Genomic DNA, 20,027 nt, shown 5'->3' with positions numbered 1-20,027 from the left:
GAATGTTGGTGATTTTATTAAAACGTTCCTCACAGCATTCTTTACAAAACCACCAAGGCCCTAAAAAAATCGCTCAACAAATATCAAGACCTTCTACATACAGGACACTGGTCCAAAGTGCTCCCGATTCTTTTTTTTTTTATTATTTAATTTTTTTTTATTAACGTTTATTTTTGAGACAGAGAGAGACAGAGCATGAACGGGGGAGGGTCAGAGAGAGGGAGACACAGAATCTGAAAGGCTCCAGGCTCTGAGCTGTCAGCACGGGGGCTTGAACTCATGAACTGTAAGATTATGACCTGAGCCAAAGTCGGACGCCCAACCGCCTGAGCCACCCAGGCGCCCCCAAAGCTCTCCCGATTCTTCATACAACTCCAACGTGTTTAAAATTCTGGAAGCTTATTTCAAAATTTTAAGTTTTACTTCACTTACGATTTTCAATAAGTAGTGAGCGTGGAGTGCGCTCTCTACTCCTGTTCACAGGAACGAAAGCCCAGTGTTCTCCTGCTAATATACGTATGGTTCATATGTGTTAGGTGTATGTTTATATAGAACGGTTTTCAGCTGCAAACAGATTTAAAAAAAAAAATCCTCAGGAAACCAAATCAGTATAGAAGTAAAAAATACAATACGTTGAATCCGTTAGTTATAAAGTTTAAACAGTTTTGGATCCTCTTCACGACAGAAAGGTCCGGACGGTGCCCTTGATTGGGCCCCTGCAAATGGGGCATTTTCTGAGGGGAGGGGCACAGTCTTGGCACACCACCAGGTGGCCGCAGGGAATGAACACTATGGACACTTCTCGGTCCAGGCACACTTTGCAGGTTCTTTCCTCCTGCAGCCTCCTCAGCTGCTCTTCCACTGGCAAACCTAACAAGAGAAAAGGATTTTCTTAATGTTTTTTAATTTTATTTTTTGTGAGAGCAAGAGCATCCGCACGCGCGGGGAGGGGCGGTGGGGGGGGGAGAGGGAGGGAGGGAGGGAGAAAGAGAGAGAATGCCAAGCAGGCAGGGCCCTGTTGGGGGGGCTCGATCCCACAAACGGTGAGCCCGTGACCTGAACTGAAATCAAGAGTCCGATGCTTAACCACCTGAGCCCTCCAGGCGCCCAGAGAAAAGAATTTTTAATGACAGGAAACTTGCTGCTTCTGCTCCCATGAGAAGCCAAGAAAATAAAACCAATGTTTTCTACTGGTTAAATTAATACTATTTTACCTGAAACATCTTCTGTGGGAACATACTTTAGGTCCTGTTGCACTAAGGGAGAAAAGCAAAAAGCAGTAAAGAAAACGGCACTATAACAAACAACGTTAATGTTTATTCACGGAAAACACATTTTTAAACTAACAGCTTAGACTCTGGCCAAATGCTATACATAACCGTCATGACATCAAGGCAATAAAAATCTTTTATCTTTTTGTGCAATTAATAGTTTATAAATTAGACTGAATTATTTTCAATGATCCCAAAGTATTAAGATGAAAGCATATTTTCTTTTTTAAAAACCTGAATTGAATTGCATTTCAGATTCCAGTGCGTTAACAACGCAATATTCGTTTCGGGCGTACGATACAGCGACTCAACACTGATTGATGTACGACACCCAGTGCTTGTCACACGAAGAGCGTATTTTCAATTGGCTTAGAAAGATCCCCCAAATAACTGTGCAGCACTCACCGAAGAAGCGCTCGTATAACACGGGGTCCATTTCTAGGAGACAGTTTTTAAATACGGTGACTGCAAAACTTCCCTTCACTAACACAGCATCAATCAGCAATCTTGCTTGCAGAGATGTTTGTGCTTTCTGTGTAATAACACTGTGTTCTTGCTCAGTAATCACTCTGGCAGTTCGGAGACCATCCAGGATGGGGAGTACGGAAGTCAGACGTTGAAAGAGCGCCATTCTGTTCTTCCGGATTAATGACACATCATCTTTGTAAAAAAGAAAACAAACATGTTCCCACTGTGCTCACACACTTCCTTCCACGCCTACACGTAACTGCATGAAAGAGCAACATAATTCGTGATTGGTCAGGCAGCGCAGGTGGCTGGGGTTGGGGCCACCTGCTGCCTGGGCCAACTTGACGATCACTGTGTTAAGCACTTGGCATCACATATTAATTCCTTCCACCTCCATAACAGCTGTCCCAGGGAGGCGCCCTGCCCCCACTCAGCAGACGAGGAACCGGAGGCACTGGGAGGCGAACAAACTGTAAACGACACACAACTCGCGAAAGTCAAGCGCAGGCGGAGGCAGTCTGGAGCCGTGATCTGTGTTCCTGGACATTCTGAACAACTGCTGAGCCTTTAACCAAGCAACATTTAGAACCTGATAAAACTGAAATTCCAATTCGGTCTAGTCAACTTGGGGAAAGATAAAATCAGGAGATGAAAACAACAGAACGTTTATTTCTCAAATGATCGTTCACCCGTAAAATTCCTTCAAAATTCCATTTTAAGATGAAATTTTAATTATTTCCCTAAATAAGACACGATGTTGCCATTACTCAAATCTTTTCTAGGAAGTGGGGAAAGGCATTAACAGCGTGTTAAAAATTAAATCCTACTGGTCAAGGAGACCCTCCTGTCTATAGGATCACCATATTCCCCTTGAAGATCTAGGTTTTGGACCTCTTGGCAAAATACTTTGCATTTCAAGATTCTGCAATTTTATTATCTCCTGGCAATATGATTTATGAACCTAAGTTTAATCGTTATTATACAATTTTGCCATGACCCATAAGGCTCTTTCTATAAAATAACTAATGACAGAAGTGGGGCTATCTAAAAAACTTATGTGGGGGAAATGACTGTTGGATTTTAGAAATGCTAACTCTGTCAAGTAACAGGACACAAAAATAGAATCATTTAATAAAGGATAAAAAATAGTGCTTAGTCAAAAAGTCAAGGCCAGAGATACCCTATTTGAAGAGAGCTGGAGCTCTGGGAAAAAAACTGGGAAATGGCCAGGACCGAGATTAGTGTGGGGCACAAAGAAAAGGCTCCACAAGTATGCGTTGAACAGAGGCGCAGGCAAGCCTTCATATGTAAAGAGCAGAAGGAACAAAGAAGTAATGGCCAGAGGGCTATGACTTTGCACCTAATGCACTGGGGTAAATCCTCTGGTAGAGAAGTAGTGATATAATTTGCACCTGGTGTTGAAGTATGTTAGTTTTTCCATCTAACATTTATGTTTCTAATTACATTTTACTTAGACAAATGTAACAAGTTCTCTGAAATTCTCAAGGCTTCTAAAATTGGATTGCTAGTGGTTGAGGAGAAAAGGACTCATCTGAAACTCACAGACCGCATTCTGGCATGTAAGAGGGAAAGACTTGAATAGACCTTTGAAGCATACTATTCTTTGGTTCTGGAAAAATTATCCTAAGTTTACTTACACACCTGTCAAGAAATTACTTACCTACTGCTCTTGGAAAACTATAAAATCATCAGTAACCTGAACGGAGATATTTTCGTTCACTCATTCAAACAGTATTTCTGGGGCACAAACTATGTGCACAGGGTGCTTGCCAGTGTGGACATTAGGGTGTGTGGAGACACTAAGACATCTTTCTGACGATGTCAATTGCTGTATACTGTTGACTGGGGTCATCTGTGCAGACTGTGGATTTTCTTTGAAAGAAACGTAAGTGCTTTATAGCTGGATGCCCTCAGACTTTGAGAAGTGCTCGCTGGTGACTAGCAGCTGAGTCGGAGCAGACCAGCACCAGGTCAAGCAGCCGTGTCTCCACTTCACGGTGAAACAGGAACCCTGACGAGGCCAGGCAAAGATGAGCTTGGGCTCTGTCACTGCCGTCCCAGGGGTCTGCAGACTGAATAATGCCTGCTTTGGTAAAGCTAGGATGCCGTCCTGCTAGGATTGGGTACGTCCGTCTAGGTTGGCCCCGAAGACAAAGCCACCGGAGCGGTAGGCTTGTCCAAGCATAGAGCAGACGATCTTATGGTCAATCATCCTGGGAAGAAACAGATCCCAGATGGCACTACACAAGACAAGGGGTGAACTTTTCTCATTCTGGGCTTTGGGGATACCAGGGGACCTGGGCTTTTGCAAGAGACGTCCCTAGTCATGTGTGTAAAACGGCCACAACTTTGGAGAGATGAACCAGAACAGAAGCTAAGCAGATAGACGCAGGAAGAAGGCCTCAGAGGCACCGAGAGGCCCAAACACTTACAGCCGTCAATGGCCATCTGTGACACAATGCTCTTCTGTTATCCCTACATCTCCAGGAAGAGCTTGTTAAAAGTTGCAGTCTGTTTTCAACCGTGTTGAAAACACTTACGGATCTGGTCCATGCTTAGCAAAGGGTGGCAACGGAGACATTTCTCTTGGTCTAGGCCAGAGGGATGGCAGGGTCCAGAGTTGCCAGATGGGAATGCACATGCTTGGGGGAGGAGAGTTTTGCAAAGGAAGGCTGAGCAGAGATGATACAGTGGCAGACAAGGCTGGCAAGATAACCTGTCCCGGGAGAATGGAAACAGCATCCTAGACCTCCCCTAAACAAAAGACACCCCAAAGGGGAACTAGGTTCCTGTGTGGGCAGGTAGGAAACTTAATCATAACCCACACATTAATGTATGTTATTAATGTTATCATAATGTCATTAGGCTGAGACACACTGTGATGGTAATTTTAAAATACATACTTGCCCCTGGTTCTAGGGAGGCATATATGATTACATATACAGTCAACGACCCAGAGTAAAAATATAAGTTAAGAAAATCCTTAACACTCAGGGCACCTGGGAGGCTCAGTCAGTTAAGTGTCCAACTCTGGACTTCAGCTCAGGTCATGATCTCAAAGATGATGGTCAAAGATGAGCTTGGGCTCTGTTGCTGCCAGCCTGGGGGTGTGCAGGCCTGAATAATTCATGCTGAGCACTGAGGTAGAACCTGCTTCAGATTCTTTGTCTCTCCCTCTCTCTGCCCCTCCCCTGCTTGCATGCACACACACTCTCTCTCAAAATAAATAAACATTCAAAAAGAAAAGAAAATGCTTTCATTCAATATATACATTTTCAATTTACTAATGAGCAATTCAAAAATATTAAAAAAACATTTTTTTAATGTGTATTTATCTTTGAGAGAGAGAGAGAGCGAGCGAGCATGAGCAGGGGAGAGGCCGAGACAAAGGAAGACACAGAATCCCAAGCAGGCTCCAGGCTCCGAGCTGTCAGCACAGAGTCCGATGCGGGGCCCGAACTCATGAACCACAAGATCATGACCTGAGTCGAAGTCGGATGCTCAGCTGACTGAGCCATCCAGGCGCCTCTCAAATATATTTTAATGTAAAAATTTCCAGAATTCAAATTCAGAACATTGAACATAAAATCTGATTGGACTATGAGCATACTTTCAGTAACTTAGAGACATGAACTCCATACAGAAAGAGACACTGATTACTAAATGCATGTACCTGATTCTTTTTCCTCAGTGGCTCTTTCTTTCTCCTCTTCCCTGATTTCATCTTCTGCATTAAGTAAATCTGATACAATATCACTGACTGTTTTGTAATTCTCCCCGCTCGTCAGGATCTTGCTCTGAACGGTCTGCTTCACCAAGTTTCTACTGAAGCCCATCTCCAAGGCCGCTTTCACCACGGGTGTGTTCATCATGACGGCATCTTCGGAGGAACTTTCTCCCGGCCCAAAATGAACAACTACATAAAGTCGAGAATTTGGCACATGTTGGGATAGTCTACATATTTTTGGAATTGAAAGTTATTAGTTTTAAAAACATAAAGTCCAGAAAATGTAGAGCCATTATTTTGTCTTAACTTTGTTAAACTTAAAATAATGATATACGCGTTCAGTCACGAAGATAAGAATATGGAATATCGTATTCCGATACAAAATATGCATTCCCCAGCATAACTGTGAGTGGGAGAAAGAAACAGAATGTCGAGGATCACCGGCCACCAAACATTCTTTTCTCCCCGTGATGAAGGAACAAAGGAGCTTTCTAAATCCAGTATGTTTCATGAATTTTCAAAGAGGCACTGTCCTCGCTCACTCCGTCGCCGCAGGGCCTCCTACTGAACCTCTCCTGTCTACTTCCTTCCCGGCCCTGCAACCAGAGTGCCTGTCCACACACAGATCTGACTGTGTCGTACTCCTTCTGAAACTCCATCGACAACTGCTTCGTTCTCACAGACACTCAACTGGGGCTTACAAGACGGCACCCAATCTGGGCCCCGCTCACCTCGTGAGCCTCATCTCTTGCCACTTTCTCATTCACGCTCTACACTCAAGACCAGAAGTCACAGACTGGTGGCTCTTGGGTCCAAGCCCGCCCGCAGTGCTGACCACTCTTAGCGCTGGCCGGCTTCCTTCATGTATCTGTTCGCGATCCTACTTTTTTCTGGCCATACAGAATTTTGTTCATTTCTTCAAATGTGCCTGCTCTTTTGTGTGGCTTAAGACTTTCATGTGTTCTCTCTGCCTACAATATTCTTGTGCTCCCTTGGTCATCTGGTTAACTCCTACCCTTGCCTTCAGTTCTGTGCTAAGACAAGTACTTCCTCTGGAAAGCCTTTTCTGATCTTGCCAGTTTGGGTGACCCGCCCCTCATGCACCCCCAGAGCCCAGCACGCTTCACTTTTCCCATCATATCCCTTCCCCTGTGTCCTTGTCTGTATCTCTTGCACTATTAGCTCACGAGAATAGGACGTATGTTTACCCTGTTCTCTATTTTTTTCCTCAGAATAGCAGAATCACAATAAATATTTACTGAAGTGAATTAAACACTAGATAACAGAGTTATCATGTTATAGGAAGAATATGTGAGCAAGCTAATGTCGTGGTGCCCGCGCTCCCACAAGGTCTGAGAACAAGGGTGAGGCTGGATGTAAGCAGTGTGTTAAAACTACAGATAGTCAAGTCCCACCCTTAGATACCATGACTCAATACAGTAGGTTTAATGTGGAGACCCGAAATCTGCAATATTTTTTTAAAAAATTTTTAATGTTTCTTTACTTTGCGAGAAAGAGACAGAGCACAAGCGGGGGAGGGGCAGAGAGCTAGAGACAGAGACCCAGAATCTGAAGCAGGCTCCAGGCTCTGAGCTATCAGCGCAGACCCCGACGCAGGGCTTGAACTCACCAGCCGAGAGATCATGACCTGAGGCAAAGTCACATGCTCAACGGACCGAGCCACCCAGGTGCTCCATAATCTGTAGTATTTTTTAATGTTCTTCAGGCAAATATGATACACACTGAAGTTTGACAAATACCGACTTAATGAATTTGAGAATGCATTGCACAGTCCAGATCATACAATGTACATTATTACTATTATCACATTTCAATCACCATAGTACCAAAAGGTTCTATTTAAATGCAGTAATTAGGGGCACCTGTGTGGCTCAGTCAGTGAAGCGTTTGACTTTGGCTCAGGTCACAATCTCATGGTTTGTGGGGTTTGAGCCCCACGTTGGGCTCTGTGCTGACAGCTCAGGACCTGGAGCCTGCTTTGGATTCTGAGTTTCCCTTTCTCTCTGTCCCTCCCCTGCTCACACTCTGTCTCTCAAAAATAAATAAACATTAACAAATAATTTAAGTGCAGTAATTATTATCATTATACATACTTGGTGACTCAGCATTTTCATCTTCTGTGTTGTCTGAAGTAGATAACAACTGCAGGGAAAAAAAGTATATAAATTAGGATAGATATAAGTCTTACCCTGTCCATTATAATATAAATGAGTCAAGAGATCTATTTTATTCAATTTATTGGAAACTGACTAGCTTATAGGCAAATGATTTTTTACCTCAAAAGCAATATTGCATCTACATTCAAAAGTAATTCTCTATGCCATAAACTACTCTTGATGAAGCCAATACTCATTCATGAAGGCAAGAAAAGGGCTACACCTTCTCACTGATATGAGACAATCATTGTTTGCCTTTCATCCCAAACACCTGACATTTCCTGGGTCATCCTTTGGGGATAAGTTGGACCCTAGATCAGTTCTACTGACTGTGGCTACAAAGTAGCCCTCAAACTATTATATAAATTCTTATCTGCTTTTCTAGGAAGATTATTTTCTTTTTTTTTTTTTTTTTTAATTTTTTTTTTCCAACGTTTATTTATTTTTGGGACAGAGAGAGACAGAGCATGAACGGGGGAGGGGCAGAGAGAGAGGGAGACACAGAATCGGAAACAGGCTCCAGGCTCTGAGCCATCAGCCCAGAGCCCGACGCGGGGCTCGAACTCACGGACCGCGAGATCATGACCTGGCTGAAGTCGGACGCTTAACCGACTGCGCCACCCAGGCGCCCCTCTAGGAAGATTATTTTCCTCCAGCACTTTGAATATTTCTTGCCATTCCCTCTGGCCTGCCAAGTTTTTGCTGAAAAATCCCCTGCTAGCCTTATGGGGTTTCCCTTTATATGCAAATATCTTTTTTTTATTGCTTTTAAGATTCTCTTTATCACCACTTTTTAATTACTATGTGTCTTGGTGTAGACCTCCTTGGGTTGATTTTATTGGTGGCTCCCTGTGCCTACTACATCTGGATTTCTGTTTTTCCTCCCCAGAGCAGGGATGTTGTCAGCTGTTATTGCCTCACATAAATCTTCTGCCCCTTTTCCTCTCTCTTCTTCTTCGGGGATCCATATAATAATACAAATATTGTTATGCTTGATGGAGTCTATTCTCATTTTGCATAATTTTTTTCTCTTTCCTGCTCAGCTTGATAACTTTCCATTCATTCCTCTGCCTTCTAGGTCACTAATTCATTCCTCTGCTTCTTCCGTCCTGCTGTTCATTCCATCACCCAGGTTTTTTTATTTCATTTAGTGAGCCTTTATCTCTGCTATGTTATTCCTTATCTCTATGTAAGGATCTCACTTATACTTTCCACTATTTTCTCAAGTCCAGTGAGTATCCTTATGATAATTGCTTTAAATTCTCCATCAGACTTATTACTTATCTTTGTTTTGCTTGGGTCTCATACTGTGATTTTTCTCCTGCTCTTCCATTTAGAACATATTCCTCTGTCTCCTCATCTTGTCTGTGTGTCTGTTTCTGTGTGTTAGGAAAGTCAGCTCCATCTCCTGCTTTTGAAAGTAGTGTCCTTATGAAGGAGAGAACTTTCCATGTCCTGCTGTGCTGTCCCCTGTTCCCCAGAACCTGGCCCTTCAGGGACATGTCCTGTATGTGATGTGCACCCTCCTGTGGTGGCTGAGCTCCCTCCGCCTTAAGTCCAGTCATCCGCACAGGGTGTCTTTGCCTGTTGTGGGCAGGGTTTTGTCCCTGGGCTGTTTGTGGGCCAGTCTGGGGCCACCTTGGGTTTGAGTTGAGTCAGAGCAGGGGTTCGCCAGAGATGCAGTAGCACCGGCCTTGTGCTTGTTGCTCCCTGAGAAGTTCGTTGGTGAGCAGGGCCTGCCGTCAGACCAGATGTCTGCCCGCCCCCCACTACCGCAGCCAGTTGGGACTGGTGTGTGTGGTTGTCTTCCCCTCCCCCTGGGGCGGGACTCATTTCGGAGTGGCACTGGCCCTCGTCGGGGCTGCTTGCGCCCCGCCAGGCTTGCAGCCCCCGTTTGGATGAGCTCCGGCCAAGAGCATGTTGGATGAGATGGATCCACAAAGCGCAAAACGTGGTGTTAGCAAGGTTCATGCCAATCTTCTGGGTGCAGGGGACCCACAGCACGGGGACTGGGTTGGGCCCAGCAGAGGGGGTGGTGTGATTTAAGCAAGTCAGGTAGCAGGTGTAGGCGCTGCCCTGGTTCCCACAGGTGGCCACGTGCTTACGCTGAGGGACAGAGTAAGGGAATGGTGCCTGCCAGCTCCTTGGTTCCTAGAGAAGTCCCTCAGTGAAGTCTGAAAGGAGTAAACACTTCTGCCTCCCACAGGCCCCAAACTGCTGCTTAGTACTCTCTATCTCCGCGGGCTGTTTGTTGTGCTGTCGAATGGTGGGGACTCAGTTTCCTCTTACCTACTGGCCGTTCCAGAGCTGAGCATGCCAATTTTTAAAATTCCAGGTTTTTAGTCCTGATGGTTGTAAGAACTCACAAAATTCAGCCCTTCTGGTTTTCAAAGCCAGATGTCACGGGGATTCTCTTGCCCATGTGGGATCCCTGCTGTGAGGGTCTGTTTCTCTCCCCCCTCTCTGCACCTGTGGCTCCCTCTCTCCCGCAGATGGCCTGCAGTCTACTGAGCTGCCCACTGCGTCCCTGCCCTTCCTGCCATCTTCCATGTGGCCTTTTCTCTATATTTAGTTGTAGAGTCTGTGTGGCCAGTCTTCAGGCCACTTTCTGGGTTATTTACTGATGTGGCTGTTCTCTAGCTGTATCCGGCGTGGACGAGGTGAGCTGAGGGTCCTCCTGCTCTGCCCTCTTCCCAGCAATCTCATTCCAGGAAGAGGAGAAGGACCAGTACAAGTCTCATTCTCACATCTTTTCAAGAAAAAACTGTATAGTAAAACTATTACATGCCAATTTTTTCCCTCAAATAATTTAACTTACTGAAACCTTGTTACAGAAATACTCAGAGCCATACCTTAAATATTATTTTTCGGTAGGTCTCTAAATCGCCATCTGTATGCGAAGACTAGCTTTAAGATCATGTTGGGTATTATAAAAAAAAATGAAACATATTTTTAAAGCAACTCTTTGTTCGCTAAGTACTCCTCTCTGTGATTAGCAGAAGATAATTTATCTGTTGTTGACCAATGATTTGTAAAAGCCACCCATACCTGTTCAAGGAGACAGGGGTGACTGGCTTGAATCTGACTGATGAACTCGTGTCCTTTGATTCGTATCAAATACTCACACCTGAAATACGAACAAAGTTAAGTCTGGGGGGTTGTTTTAACCCCATTATTTGTAGGCAGCTAAGTATTCCCAGTGAACATAAACGTACATATCAGCACTTAACATTCATTTCACACATGGGAAGAGGCAAGATGCCGTGAGAGACTGCACACAGTGCCTCACCAACGCTGAAGCTACAAGGCTCACGGGGCTCTCAGTCTCCACTAGGAGCTCCCGGCTGTGCTCTTCAAAATTTCGCAGATTGCCAAATACACTCTGAACACTGAGAACAGAGTCAAGAGACAGGGAGAAAGTTCTCTAATAAATAATGCTGCTCTCTCATAAACCCTGCACATTTAAAAGTTAAAAATACACGAAGCAGAGCAAGAGGGGAATAATGAGGAAGGTGAACACATTTTCTAACAAGACAGATGGTCCCAAGTCAGCAGTTCCTAGATCACACACACCCACTGTGACCCAAGTATAAATTATAGGAACCCAGATTCACCCTTGTCTTTATATATTCTCAAAGTTCCCGCAATGGAAAGCTAGGAGCACTTCTTAGAAACACTAGAAGTTTTGACCGTGAACAATACCATCGGAAGCCTCTTGACTTCAATTTCAAAGCGAGAGCACAAATAAGCATGCAATCATCAAACGTAAGTGTAGGAACTGACAAGGAAATGTTCTGTAGTGATCAAAGGAGGAGAGATGTGTCTATACTGACCCGGATCACCCTATTTAATACTCCAACCTGCTTGGTGCTTCTGATTTTTCCCACCATCCTGTTTCTCTCGTTGTCTGTAGCACTTGCTATCTTCCAACATGCTACATAATTTCTTAAGTCTTTATGAAGTGTCTGCTTCTCTGGCTATTAAGTTAATGTGTGAGACCAAGGATCTTGGGTTTGTTCAACTGAGTATTTTAACCCCCTGGAACACTGCCTGGCAACAGATGATCAATTAACATGAAATGCTGAATAAATGGAAATATGTCCAAGACGTGAGGCTAACTGAAAAAAGGTTTCAAAACGGTATACAGAATATCTAATTCACTTAATACTGTATACGCTCATCTACCGATGTACGTATGTTTCAAGAGGTGTCTGGAGGGATATTCACTAAAATGCTCACTGTGGTCCTCTTTAGATAATGAGGTTTCTGGACGTTTACATTTTCTTCTCTGTACTTCTCTACAAGGTGTGTACACAGGAAACCATAAACCTGTATCTTCCGTCAAAACGGTTAAGTTATTTTTCTAAGCAATTCATCCTAAATTTATTCACGAGTGCATTTTTGAAAGAAAGACTAAAGCAACAGCCGACTGTCAGGTAAACACACACAACCCATCCCATAACGATGACAAACGTTCGCACGGAGGGTTTCAAAACAATCACCTTGGAAACCACTTGGCGTGCTCCACCCACGGGTCGTCTCCTGATTCCCAGCAGCGCAGTCCACCGTCGCAGCAAAAGCATTTGACGTCATCACTGTGCCCTGAAACGAATTTTGGACCAAGACTCGTGAATACACACAAGGTGCCCACTACGACGAGCTAAGGCACAACACGCGGGCCGTTCTCCCGCAACCGCACGAGGCCCCTCACCCATGTAGTAGAAGCCAGCCAGGGCCAGCTGCTCGGGGAGAACAGGCACGCTGGGGGGCCAGCTGCAGAAGCTTCGGGAGCGGGCCGCGTGCGTCTGCATGCTCCGGTTGGACACGGCGCACCGCAAGGTGTCCTGAAGCCGGCTTTCTGCGAACGGGCAGAAGGGGAAGTGTCTCAGGTGCTCCGACAGGGCGTCGTCGTCCGGCTCCCAGTTACTCAGTCTCCCGCCGCAGGCGAAGCAGGCCACCTTGTCCCCAGGGCCCAGGTAGTAAAATCCAGCTCTGGCCAGCTGCTCCGGCAGCGGGAAGGTCAAGGGCCAGCCCTGGAACGAGTGCAATCTGGCTTCCTCAGCCTCCATCGCACGGTGGTGGGGACTCGTCCTCCGGGGACAGAGACCTTGGTTTGCTCTGAAGGTCACAGGGTTCTGCGGGAAGGTGGCGCAGGAGCGGCTAGGACAGCCCCCGTTTTCCACGCTGGGAGGCGGCAAGAGCCTGGAGCTCGTCCCTGAGGAAGGACAGGCGGGCTGAGAGGGGGCGCCCGAAGCGCTCACCGGATTTAGACTCTGGATGAAGCTGCAGCTGGGGTACAGCCTCCGATGCTTCTCCAGGGGACTGTCCCCCTGCTTCCAGTTGTCCAGCGTCAGGCCACAGCAGAAGCACCGGACCCTGTCCTTCCGGCCCGTGTAGTAGAACCCGGCCCGGGCCAGGCTCCGCTCCGAGACGGGGGCGCCGGCGGGGAAGGCCGAGAACGTGGACATTCGGTACAGCTCACACGAGTGGTCGTATTTCAGCCCCGACACGGTGCCGCCTTTCAGCAGCTTTGATGACAATGTGCTGTTTGCTCCGATGTTCATGACGAAACGGACGGGGTGGCAAAGGGACCAGCCTTTCTCTGGGGAGGTAGCTTTGTGCATGGCTCTGGACGGTGGTTACTTTTATCACTAGGCGGACACCCAGAACAGGAAGTCTCTTGTCCTTCTTTCCCTCTGTGTATTCAGGGCTTCCGCATGGTGAGATTCTAAGCTCGACGCTGACACGCGGTAGGGGGAGAGTGTGTGCAACTGCACTTTTCCATAATCTTTACACACACAGCGCGAGCACGATGGCACACGGCACCTCGTCGTGGAAATCAAAACCCTGCGCACAAGCGGGGAGCGCTTCAGGTCACCAAGATGCCACTCGGCGTCGGGTACCCCTGCAGGCAGGACAGCGCCTCGGCGGGGGGGGCTTCACGGTGCCCGGCTGGCCTGGAGACCAGGCGTGGGGCTCACACTGCCAGCCTGTTTTCGGGGAGGAAACCTATGCCCTGTACGTGCTCCACAGAAAAAAATCCAAACTATGTTTATTTTGCTTTTTTTTTTAATTATGAAATTTGGTAGCCAGAAGAAAAGCGTAAGACCTGCCTGAACAGAAGAAACAAGTACATTGGGGTCATTTCACTGATTGTAGGATGTATCTTTTTAACACCTCTGTTACCAAGAGGTATCTTTCAGCTAACAAATACCGTATTTTAATTAGCAGGGCTTTTATTTCTTGGAACTACATAAAATAATGGTGTGTTTTCCAATTAGTGACATCTTAGATGCGATGGAATACAATCTATCCCAAATCGTGCTCAAATTAAGTAATTTTTCTTCCTAGAATATTTGTAATAGGGAAAACAAAACGATCTAGAATTTTCCTACAAATGAAGAGCTGAAGTGGGAACAGAATTGGCTGATGCATCTTAAGTCCTGTTTCAAAATTACCTGAACGACAATTACTTCCCATAGTCAGAGGCTTGCTTACTTAGTCCTAGTGATTCCAGCAGAACTTAGCAAACTGAATACTGTATTTCAAATAAATCCTCAGAGAAGAATGTGTTTGTTCAACTGGTCTTTTTAGGCTCAGCTTCACGCTGTTGAAAGACACTACCAAATCTATTCTGACAATGGATTTGTTTCTTAAAACAGTCAAAAGTCAGAGGGCTGAGTCTGTATACTAAGATGAATAATCGAAGTGTAAAAATGTGGCTTTGGTCAGAAATCCCCAAGACAGCATACCTTGAGCCAGAATTCATCGCAACAAGAAAATAATGAATTTACGTTGTCGCAATCCCCTCCTTTTGCCAAACAGAGACCTTGTGAAAGTTCAGAGTTCCTCAATTACGACCAGCTATCAGTAAAAAGTTTCTGTGTCAGTAACATGAACAACAATCTGCAAACGGGTCTTCGTGGCTTCTCTAGCCGTGATTTCTGCGCAGTTTCCTGGGTCCCACAGGTGTTGGGGTTTCCGCTGCGACTTTGGCTCTTTACTTCCAGGTGATATAAGAAACGTAGCTCTGTTCCAGAGATCAGTTATTGTGTCTAACATCAGCAGTGGACAAAAATTTTACACATTACTGCAGAAACCCTTCCGGGGCTAGTCACTGTGTCTGCGTGCGTCTGTTCTTTTCCCAAAATGGACCATCCAGCCATCATTCTCACCGTCATCCTTCTCAGAGATAACAGCCCATTCAAACAAGCCGAACTTGAGACTTTTAACACATGCACATTCAGATAAGTGCTTAGATCATTCCTTTACCAATCGTCCATGCTAGTGTGCCATACTCGACACTTGGGGCACCGCAAAGTCTTGTTCTGGACATTTCTTTGTCACCATGGAAGTCTCTTGACCTGTCAGAGGCCTCACCTGCGTGCTTCTCTAACTTAGTAGAGGGGTGAATATTGTTCTAGATAACTGTTGCTCATTTTCAGGTCTTACCAAACACAAGTTCCTTCTCTCTGTTCTGTTCTGGCTACAATCACTTCCCTTTATATCCACCAGTCAAATTCAAAGACGAGATCATCATGACTTCGTAGTTACACCTCATGCCACTAGACTGTATTGCTTAAAATTAACATCCTTTGGGATAATAAAAACTCCAGTTCACACTTAATTTGTTTCTTCATGCACAAAACTACCTCCCGGAGATCAGACTAAGTCCCTTTTAAGGGTGTTAGGCCTCCATTTTGAGATGTTTTGATGTACGGGGAAAAAAAAATGGAAAAAATCTAGAGGTAGAACACTTTGCCTCTTTTGTAAAACCTGTTTCAAACGAGAAAAAGACAGTTTTAAAAGTCAAATACCTCACAGATACAACACAACGATCTCCCTGTAAACATGTTCTTCAAGCCAGAGCACTAGTGTTTGCTGATTGGCGACCTTGCCCAACACACGGTGCTGTGTGATGCACTGCAGAGGCCACGAAATCCCAAGTGAAAAGCAGAGGGCTCCAGCGGGTGGCCAGCAAGGGCATTATTATGTTCGGCTTTCACAGAATTGGGTCTCGGTATTTTACTCATTTTTTTAACTTTGGATTTTGAAATGAATTCATACATACAGAAAAGTTACAGAAACGGGAGGGTTCCCACATACCCTACGCTCAACTTCTCCAAAGCTACTATCTTACAAGATCACGATAGATACAACTATGGAGGCCAGGAAATTAACACGGATACAGTGCTGTTACTTAATGTACTTGCCCTGCTTCATTACTAACACTGTTAAAAGTAAGAGATTTCCCATGACCCTAGATCCCAGGTCCTTGTGAAAACCAGACTGCCAACAGTGGGTGACAAGCGGCCGGCGGGCACACAGCGGCTTCATCTTTCACACAGGGCACACGCCCCGGCCCTCTGATACGGATACATTTGTCCCTGAACTGGAACTGTGGTTTTTCTCACAGTACGGTCAGCAAGGGAGTGAGACTGCTCTAATACCTGTGTCTGTCAAAAGTACCAAAAATGCAAGGTGGACAAAGAGAGACAAGTTTGGAGAAAAATGAGAGTCCTCTATTTGTGGAGAAGAAGAATATTCCTACATGTCAAATGCATAAATAGAGTGGGGTTTTGTTTAAAAGAGACACCCCCAGATTTGTTCGCTCTGTCACCTGCCTGGCCTCTATACATCTGAGACTGTGAACTGCTTACACAGGCCTTACGCTGAAGAAGCCTGGGGGTGAACACAAGGCACGTGCATGCCTGCGGAAATACAGGCAACAGTTGTATGATAAAGTACAAAAAATTGCCCACCCCAGATGGATTCAAACTCTCTTACCCTCTTCCAGCACGCAGACCCCCAAATATGCTGGGGACCCCTGAGGCCTCCCTGCAAGCTTGAGGACCTCCACAGCCCTCCTCCCAGACTGGGGATCCCAATGGCCTCCTCCCAGGCTGGGGACCCTCACGCCTCCCACCCCAGGCTGGGGGCCCACAGTCTCCTCCCAGACTGGGGATCCCAATGGCCTCCTCCCAGGCTGGGGACCCTCACGCCTCCTGCCCCAGGCTGGGGGCCCACAGTCTCCTCCCAGGCTGGGGAGCCCAGTGGCCCTCCCCCCAGAATGGCCCCCCCCTGCAGCCCTCCCCCCAGGCTGGGGACCCTCACACCTCCCACCCCAGGCTGGGGGCCCACAGTCTCCTCCCAGACTGGGGATCCCAATGGCCTCCTCCCAGGCTGGGGACCCTCACGCCTCCTGCCCCAGGCTGGGGGCCCACAGTCTCCTCCCAGGCTGGGGAGCCCAGTGGCCCTCCCCCCAGAATGGCCCCCCCCTGCAGCCCTCCCCCCAGGCTGGGGACCCTCACGCCTCCCACCCCAGGCTGGGGGCCCACAGTCTCCTCCCAGACTGGGGATCCCAATGGCCTCCTCCCAGGCTGGGGACCCTCACGCCTCCTGCCCCAGGCTGGGGACCCACAGTCTCCTCCCAGGCTGGGGACCCTCACGCCTCCTGCCCCAGGCTGGGGACCCACAGTCTCCTCCCAGGCTGGGGAGCCCAGTGGCCCTCCCCCCAGAATGGGCCCCCCCCGCAGCCCTCCCCCCAAGCTGGGGACCCTCACGCCTCCCACCCCAGGCTGGGGGCCCACAGTCTCCTCCCAGACTGGGGATCCCAATGGCCTCCTCCCAGGCTGGGGACCCTCATGCCTCCCACCCCAGGCTGGGGGCCCACAGTCTCCTCCCAGACTGGGGATCCCAATGGCCTCCTCCCAGGCTGGGGACCCTCATGCCTCCCACCCCAGGCTGGGGGCCCACAGTCTGCTCCCAGACTGGGGATCCCAATGGCCTCCTCCCAGGCTGGGGACCCTCACGCCTCCTGCCCCAGGCTGGGGGCCCACAGTCTCCTCCCAGGCTGGGGAGCCCAGTGGCCCTCCCCCCAGAATGGCCCCCCCCTGCAGCCCTCCCCCCAGGCTGGGGACCCTCACGCCTCCCACCCCAGGCTGGGGGCCCACAGTCTCCTCCCAGACTGGGGATCCCAATGGCCTCCTCCCAGGCTGGGGACCCTCACGCCTCCTGCCCCAGGCTGGGGGCCCACAGTCTCCTCCCAGGCTGGGGACCCCAGTGGCCCTCCCCCAGGATGAGGCCCTCCCCTGCGGCCCTCCCCCCAGGCTGGGGACCCTCATGCCTCCCGCCCTAGGCTGGGGACTAGCACAGCCACAGCTCTGGTGAGCTAGGCAGCTCCTTGGCCCCTGCAAGTCTGCAAACCTGCAGGGCCCTCCTCAAATTTCTCCTCCACTGGCCCGCATCCTGTTTGCTAGACTGCTGTGCCTTCTGTCAGAGACCTTCACTTCCACAAACCCATGCCTTTCTGCCTCACAACCTACCCGCTGCCTCAGAAATCCTGCTCTCCGCCCCAGTCCCTCACCCCTTCCTCTCTGCGGACCCTTCCCTCGATGTAGCAAGCAAGCTTAAGTCTGTCTCGGTTTCAAAATGAAAACACCAACAAAAATCCTCTCTCCACCCCACTTTCCATTCTGGCGACTGCCGCGGACCCCTGGACAATGCAAGGTCAGGGGCACCCGCCCCTCTCCCCAGGCTGTTGAAAATCTGAGCGTAACTGCTGACTCCCGAAGACCTTAGTAACACACTACAGTTGACAGGAGCCTTACCGATGACACTCGACTAATGCGTATTTGCACGTTATATGTACTATGCACTGTATTTTTACAACAAAGCCAGCTAGAGAAAAGAAAATGTTAAGAAAACCAAAGGAAAATACATTTACAACGCTGTGCCGTACTCAGGGGAACCACAGGCACATAAGGGGACCTGTGCGGTTCAAACCCTAATGTCAAGGCCCAGGTGGTGCCTGCGTCTCACCTTGTCTTCACCGCCAAGGGCCTTGGGTGAGACCCCCCTGTACAATTACATTCAGCCAGCACCACTTAAAAGTGCTGTCGATATCGTTAACGCCAACGCCTTCTTCCCCACAACCAGGGGAAATTACATTTGGCCCTGGCGCCTCTTAGATATGTCCCAGTCCCCTGGCTACTGTGATGCCACCCTCTGGGGAGTCCTGTCTCCTTTCTAGAGGTTCCTTCACAGAATCAGCCTCTTCGTTACCCTTAGCGTGACGTCGGCAACCTTCCTGATCCCAGGGCTGGTGGCCATCTCTACCGACTTGGGCGCTTGACAAATGCACAGCTGTGACCCTGGCCCCTTTCTGCCTCCCCGGAATGTGAGCTCCTCCGGATCAGAACCAGGTTTCAGCCCTGGATGGCCCACCCACTGCCGGCATCTGCCGGGCACCGTGCGGAAGGTAGACACGAAGTTCAGAGTGAATGTTAGCAAAGTTGACTGAGCGCCCGGTGATGACAACACCCTCAGGGTCACCGGCACAGCATTAAGAACATCAATTTTACAGTAATGACTCCCAAGTCTGCTCCGGACGGTTTCATACGAGGGTCTGAAGTCAGGCTTCCTAAGTTTCCACTCAGGTGACCGAGACCGGAGGGGTGCCCTTGGGCAAGAAAACGTCCCCGAGCCTGAGTTCCCTCATTGTCCACGGAGATAATAACGGTACCCCTTTCTGGAGACCGTGAGATTTGAACCCGAAACCACTCACTCTAGGGGTCTACAGGGTCCCGGCACCGACCACCGGGGAAACGACCAGAAATCTACTCTCTGTGCCACCACGTGCGAACATTCCAACAGTCGTTCCCCCGCGGGTTTGAGCAGGACTCGACTGGGGCCTCCCTACCAAGTTGTGGGGCGCCCTGTCCCGCAGCTCACTGGGCATCCACCGAGGCGCGGGGACACCTCCTGGCCCTGGGGTCACCCCGGCCGCGAGGGCCTCCCACCGCACTGGCCCTCCACTGGCTGGCGCGGGGGTGCACACGGCAGGGGCTGGGGGGGGAGCATCGACCCTCGCGCTCCACCGCACGCCCCGTGAACCCCCCGCCCGCGCGAGGGGAGGTCCGCGCACCCGCACACCCGCTGCCCCGTGGGCCCCTCGCCCGAGGAGAGGCCCGCGCGCGCGCGCGCGCGCGCGCGCGCCCGGCGACCCGTTACCTCCTGCCGCCCCGGGGGAGGTCCGCGCCCGCGCACACACGCCCCCGCGCCCTCGCGGCCCGTCGCGCACCTGCCGCCCCGAGGGCCCGCGCGTGCCGGCCGCGTCGTCGGTGGCCGCCGTCGCCCGGCTCCGGTGCGCGCCGCAGGGCGTCGCCGCCTTTTAGCGCCTGGCGCCGACCCCCCCGCCCCCCGCCCGTCCGTGCGCCCGCGTCCGGCTCAGCGGCCGGTGCTTTCCTCGCGGGACGAGGGGGAACTCCGGGGCGGTAACCACACGCACTTCCCCTGACCGCGGCCTGGCCAGCCCTCCCCGCCCCCACCCCGGGGGATTTCCGCGACCCCGGGCACCACCCC

At 49.1% G+C, this 20,027-nt stretch overlaps 1 protein-coding gene across 3 annotated transcripts; it reads right to left on the bottom strand.

Moving 5' to 3' along the window:
- Positions 1–19,969, bottom strand: LOC101083444 (baculoviral IAP repeat-containing protein 3). Of its 3 annotated transcripts, none has more exons than XM_023239038.2 (9): positions 19,747–19,969; positions 12,376–15,440; positions 12,167–12,266; positions 10,713–10,791; positions 7,602–7,650; positions 5,434–5,676; positions 1,677–1,931; positions 1,215–1,256; positions 1–870 (listed from the first exon to the last, which is right to left on the bottom strand). In XM_023239038.2, exons 2-9 carry the CDS (start codon positions 13,286–13,288, stop codon positions 677–679), a joined length of 1,875 nt encoding a protein of 624 aa, XP_023094806.1. In that variant the 5' UTR covers positions 13,289–15,440; positions 19,747–19,969; the 3' UTR covers positions 1–676. The 3 variants fall into 3 exon arrangements, with proteins under 3 accessions (XP_023094806.1, XP_023094807.1, XP_019666764.1); XM_023239039.2 differs by lacking the exon at positions 19,747–19,969 and adding an exon at positions 19,366–19,718; XM_019811205.3 differs by lacking the exon at positions 19,747–19,969 and adding an exon at positions 16,452–16,573.
- Positions 19,970–20,027: the final 58 nt, after the last annotated feature.

The sequence above is a fragment of the Felis catus genome, chromosome D1 (assembly GCF_018350175.1).
Source record: "Felis catus isolate Fca126 chromosome D1, F.catus_Fca126_mat1.0, whole genome shotgun sequence".
Lineage (NCBI taxonomy): Eukaryota > Metazoa > Chordata > Mammalia > Carnivora > Felidae > Felis > Felis catus.
The sequence above is the reverse complement of the archived record's forward strand: the minus strand, read 5'-3'. Positions and strand labels throughout refer to the sequence as shown.

Bases quoted from the DNA above. Each gene is read 5' to 3' on its own strand.
- LOC101083444 (XM_023239038.2), bottom strand. From the start codon at position 13,288: ATGCACAAAGCTACCTCCCCAGAGAAAGGCTGGTCCCTTTGCCACCCC. The intron at 12,267-12,375 runs GTGAGGGGCCTC...AATTCGTTTCAG, and splicing joins GGCTGGCTTCTACTACATGG to GGCACAGTGATGACGTCAAA. The intron at 871-1,214 runs GTAAAATAGTAT...TTCTCTTGTTAG, and splicing joins TCCCACAGAAGATGTTTCAG to GTTTGCCAGTGGAAGAGCAG.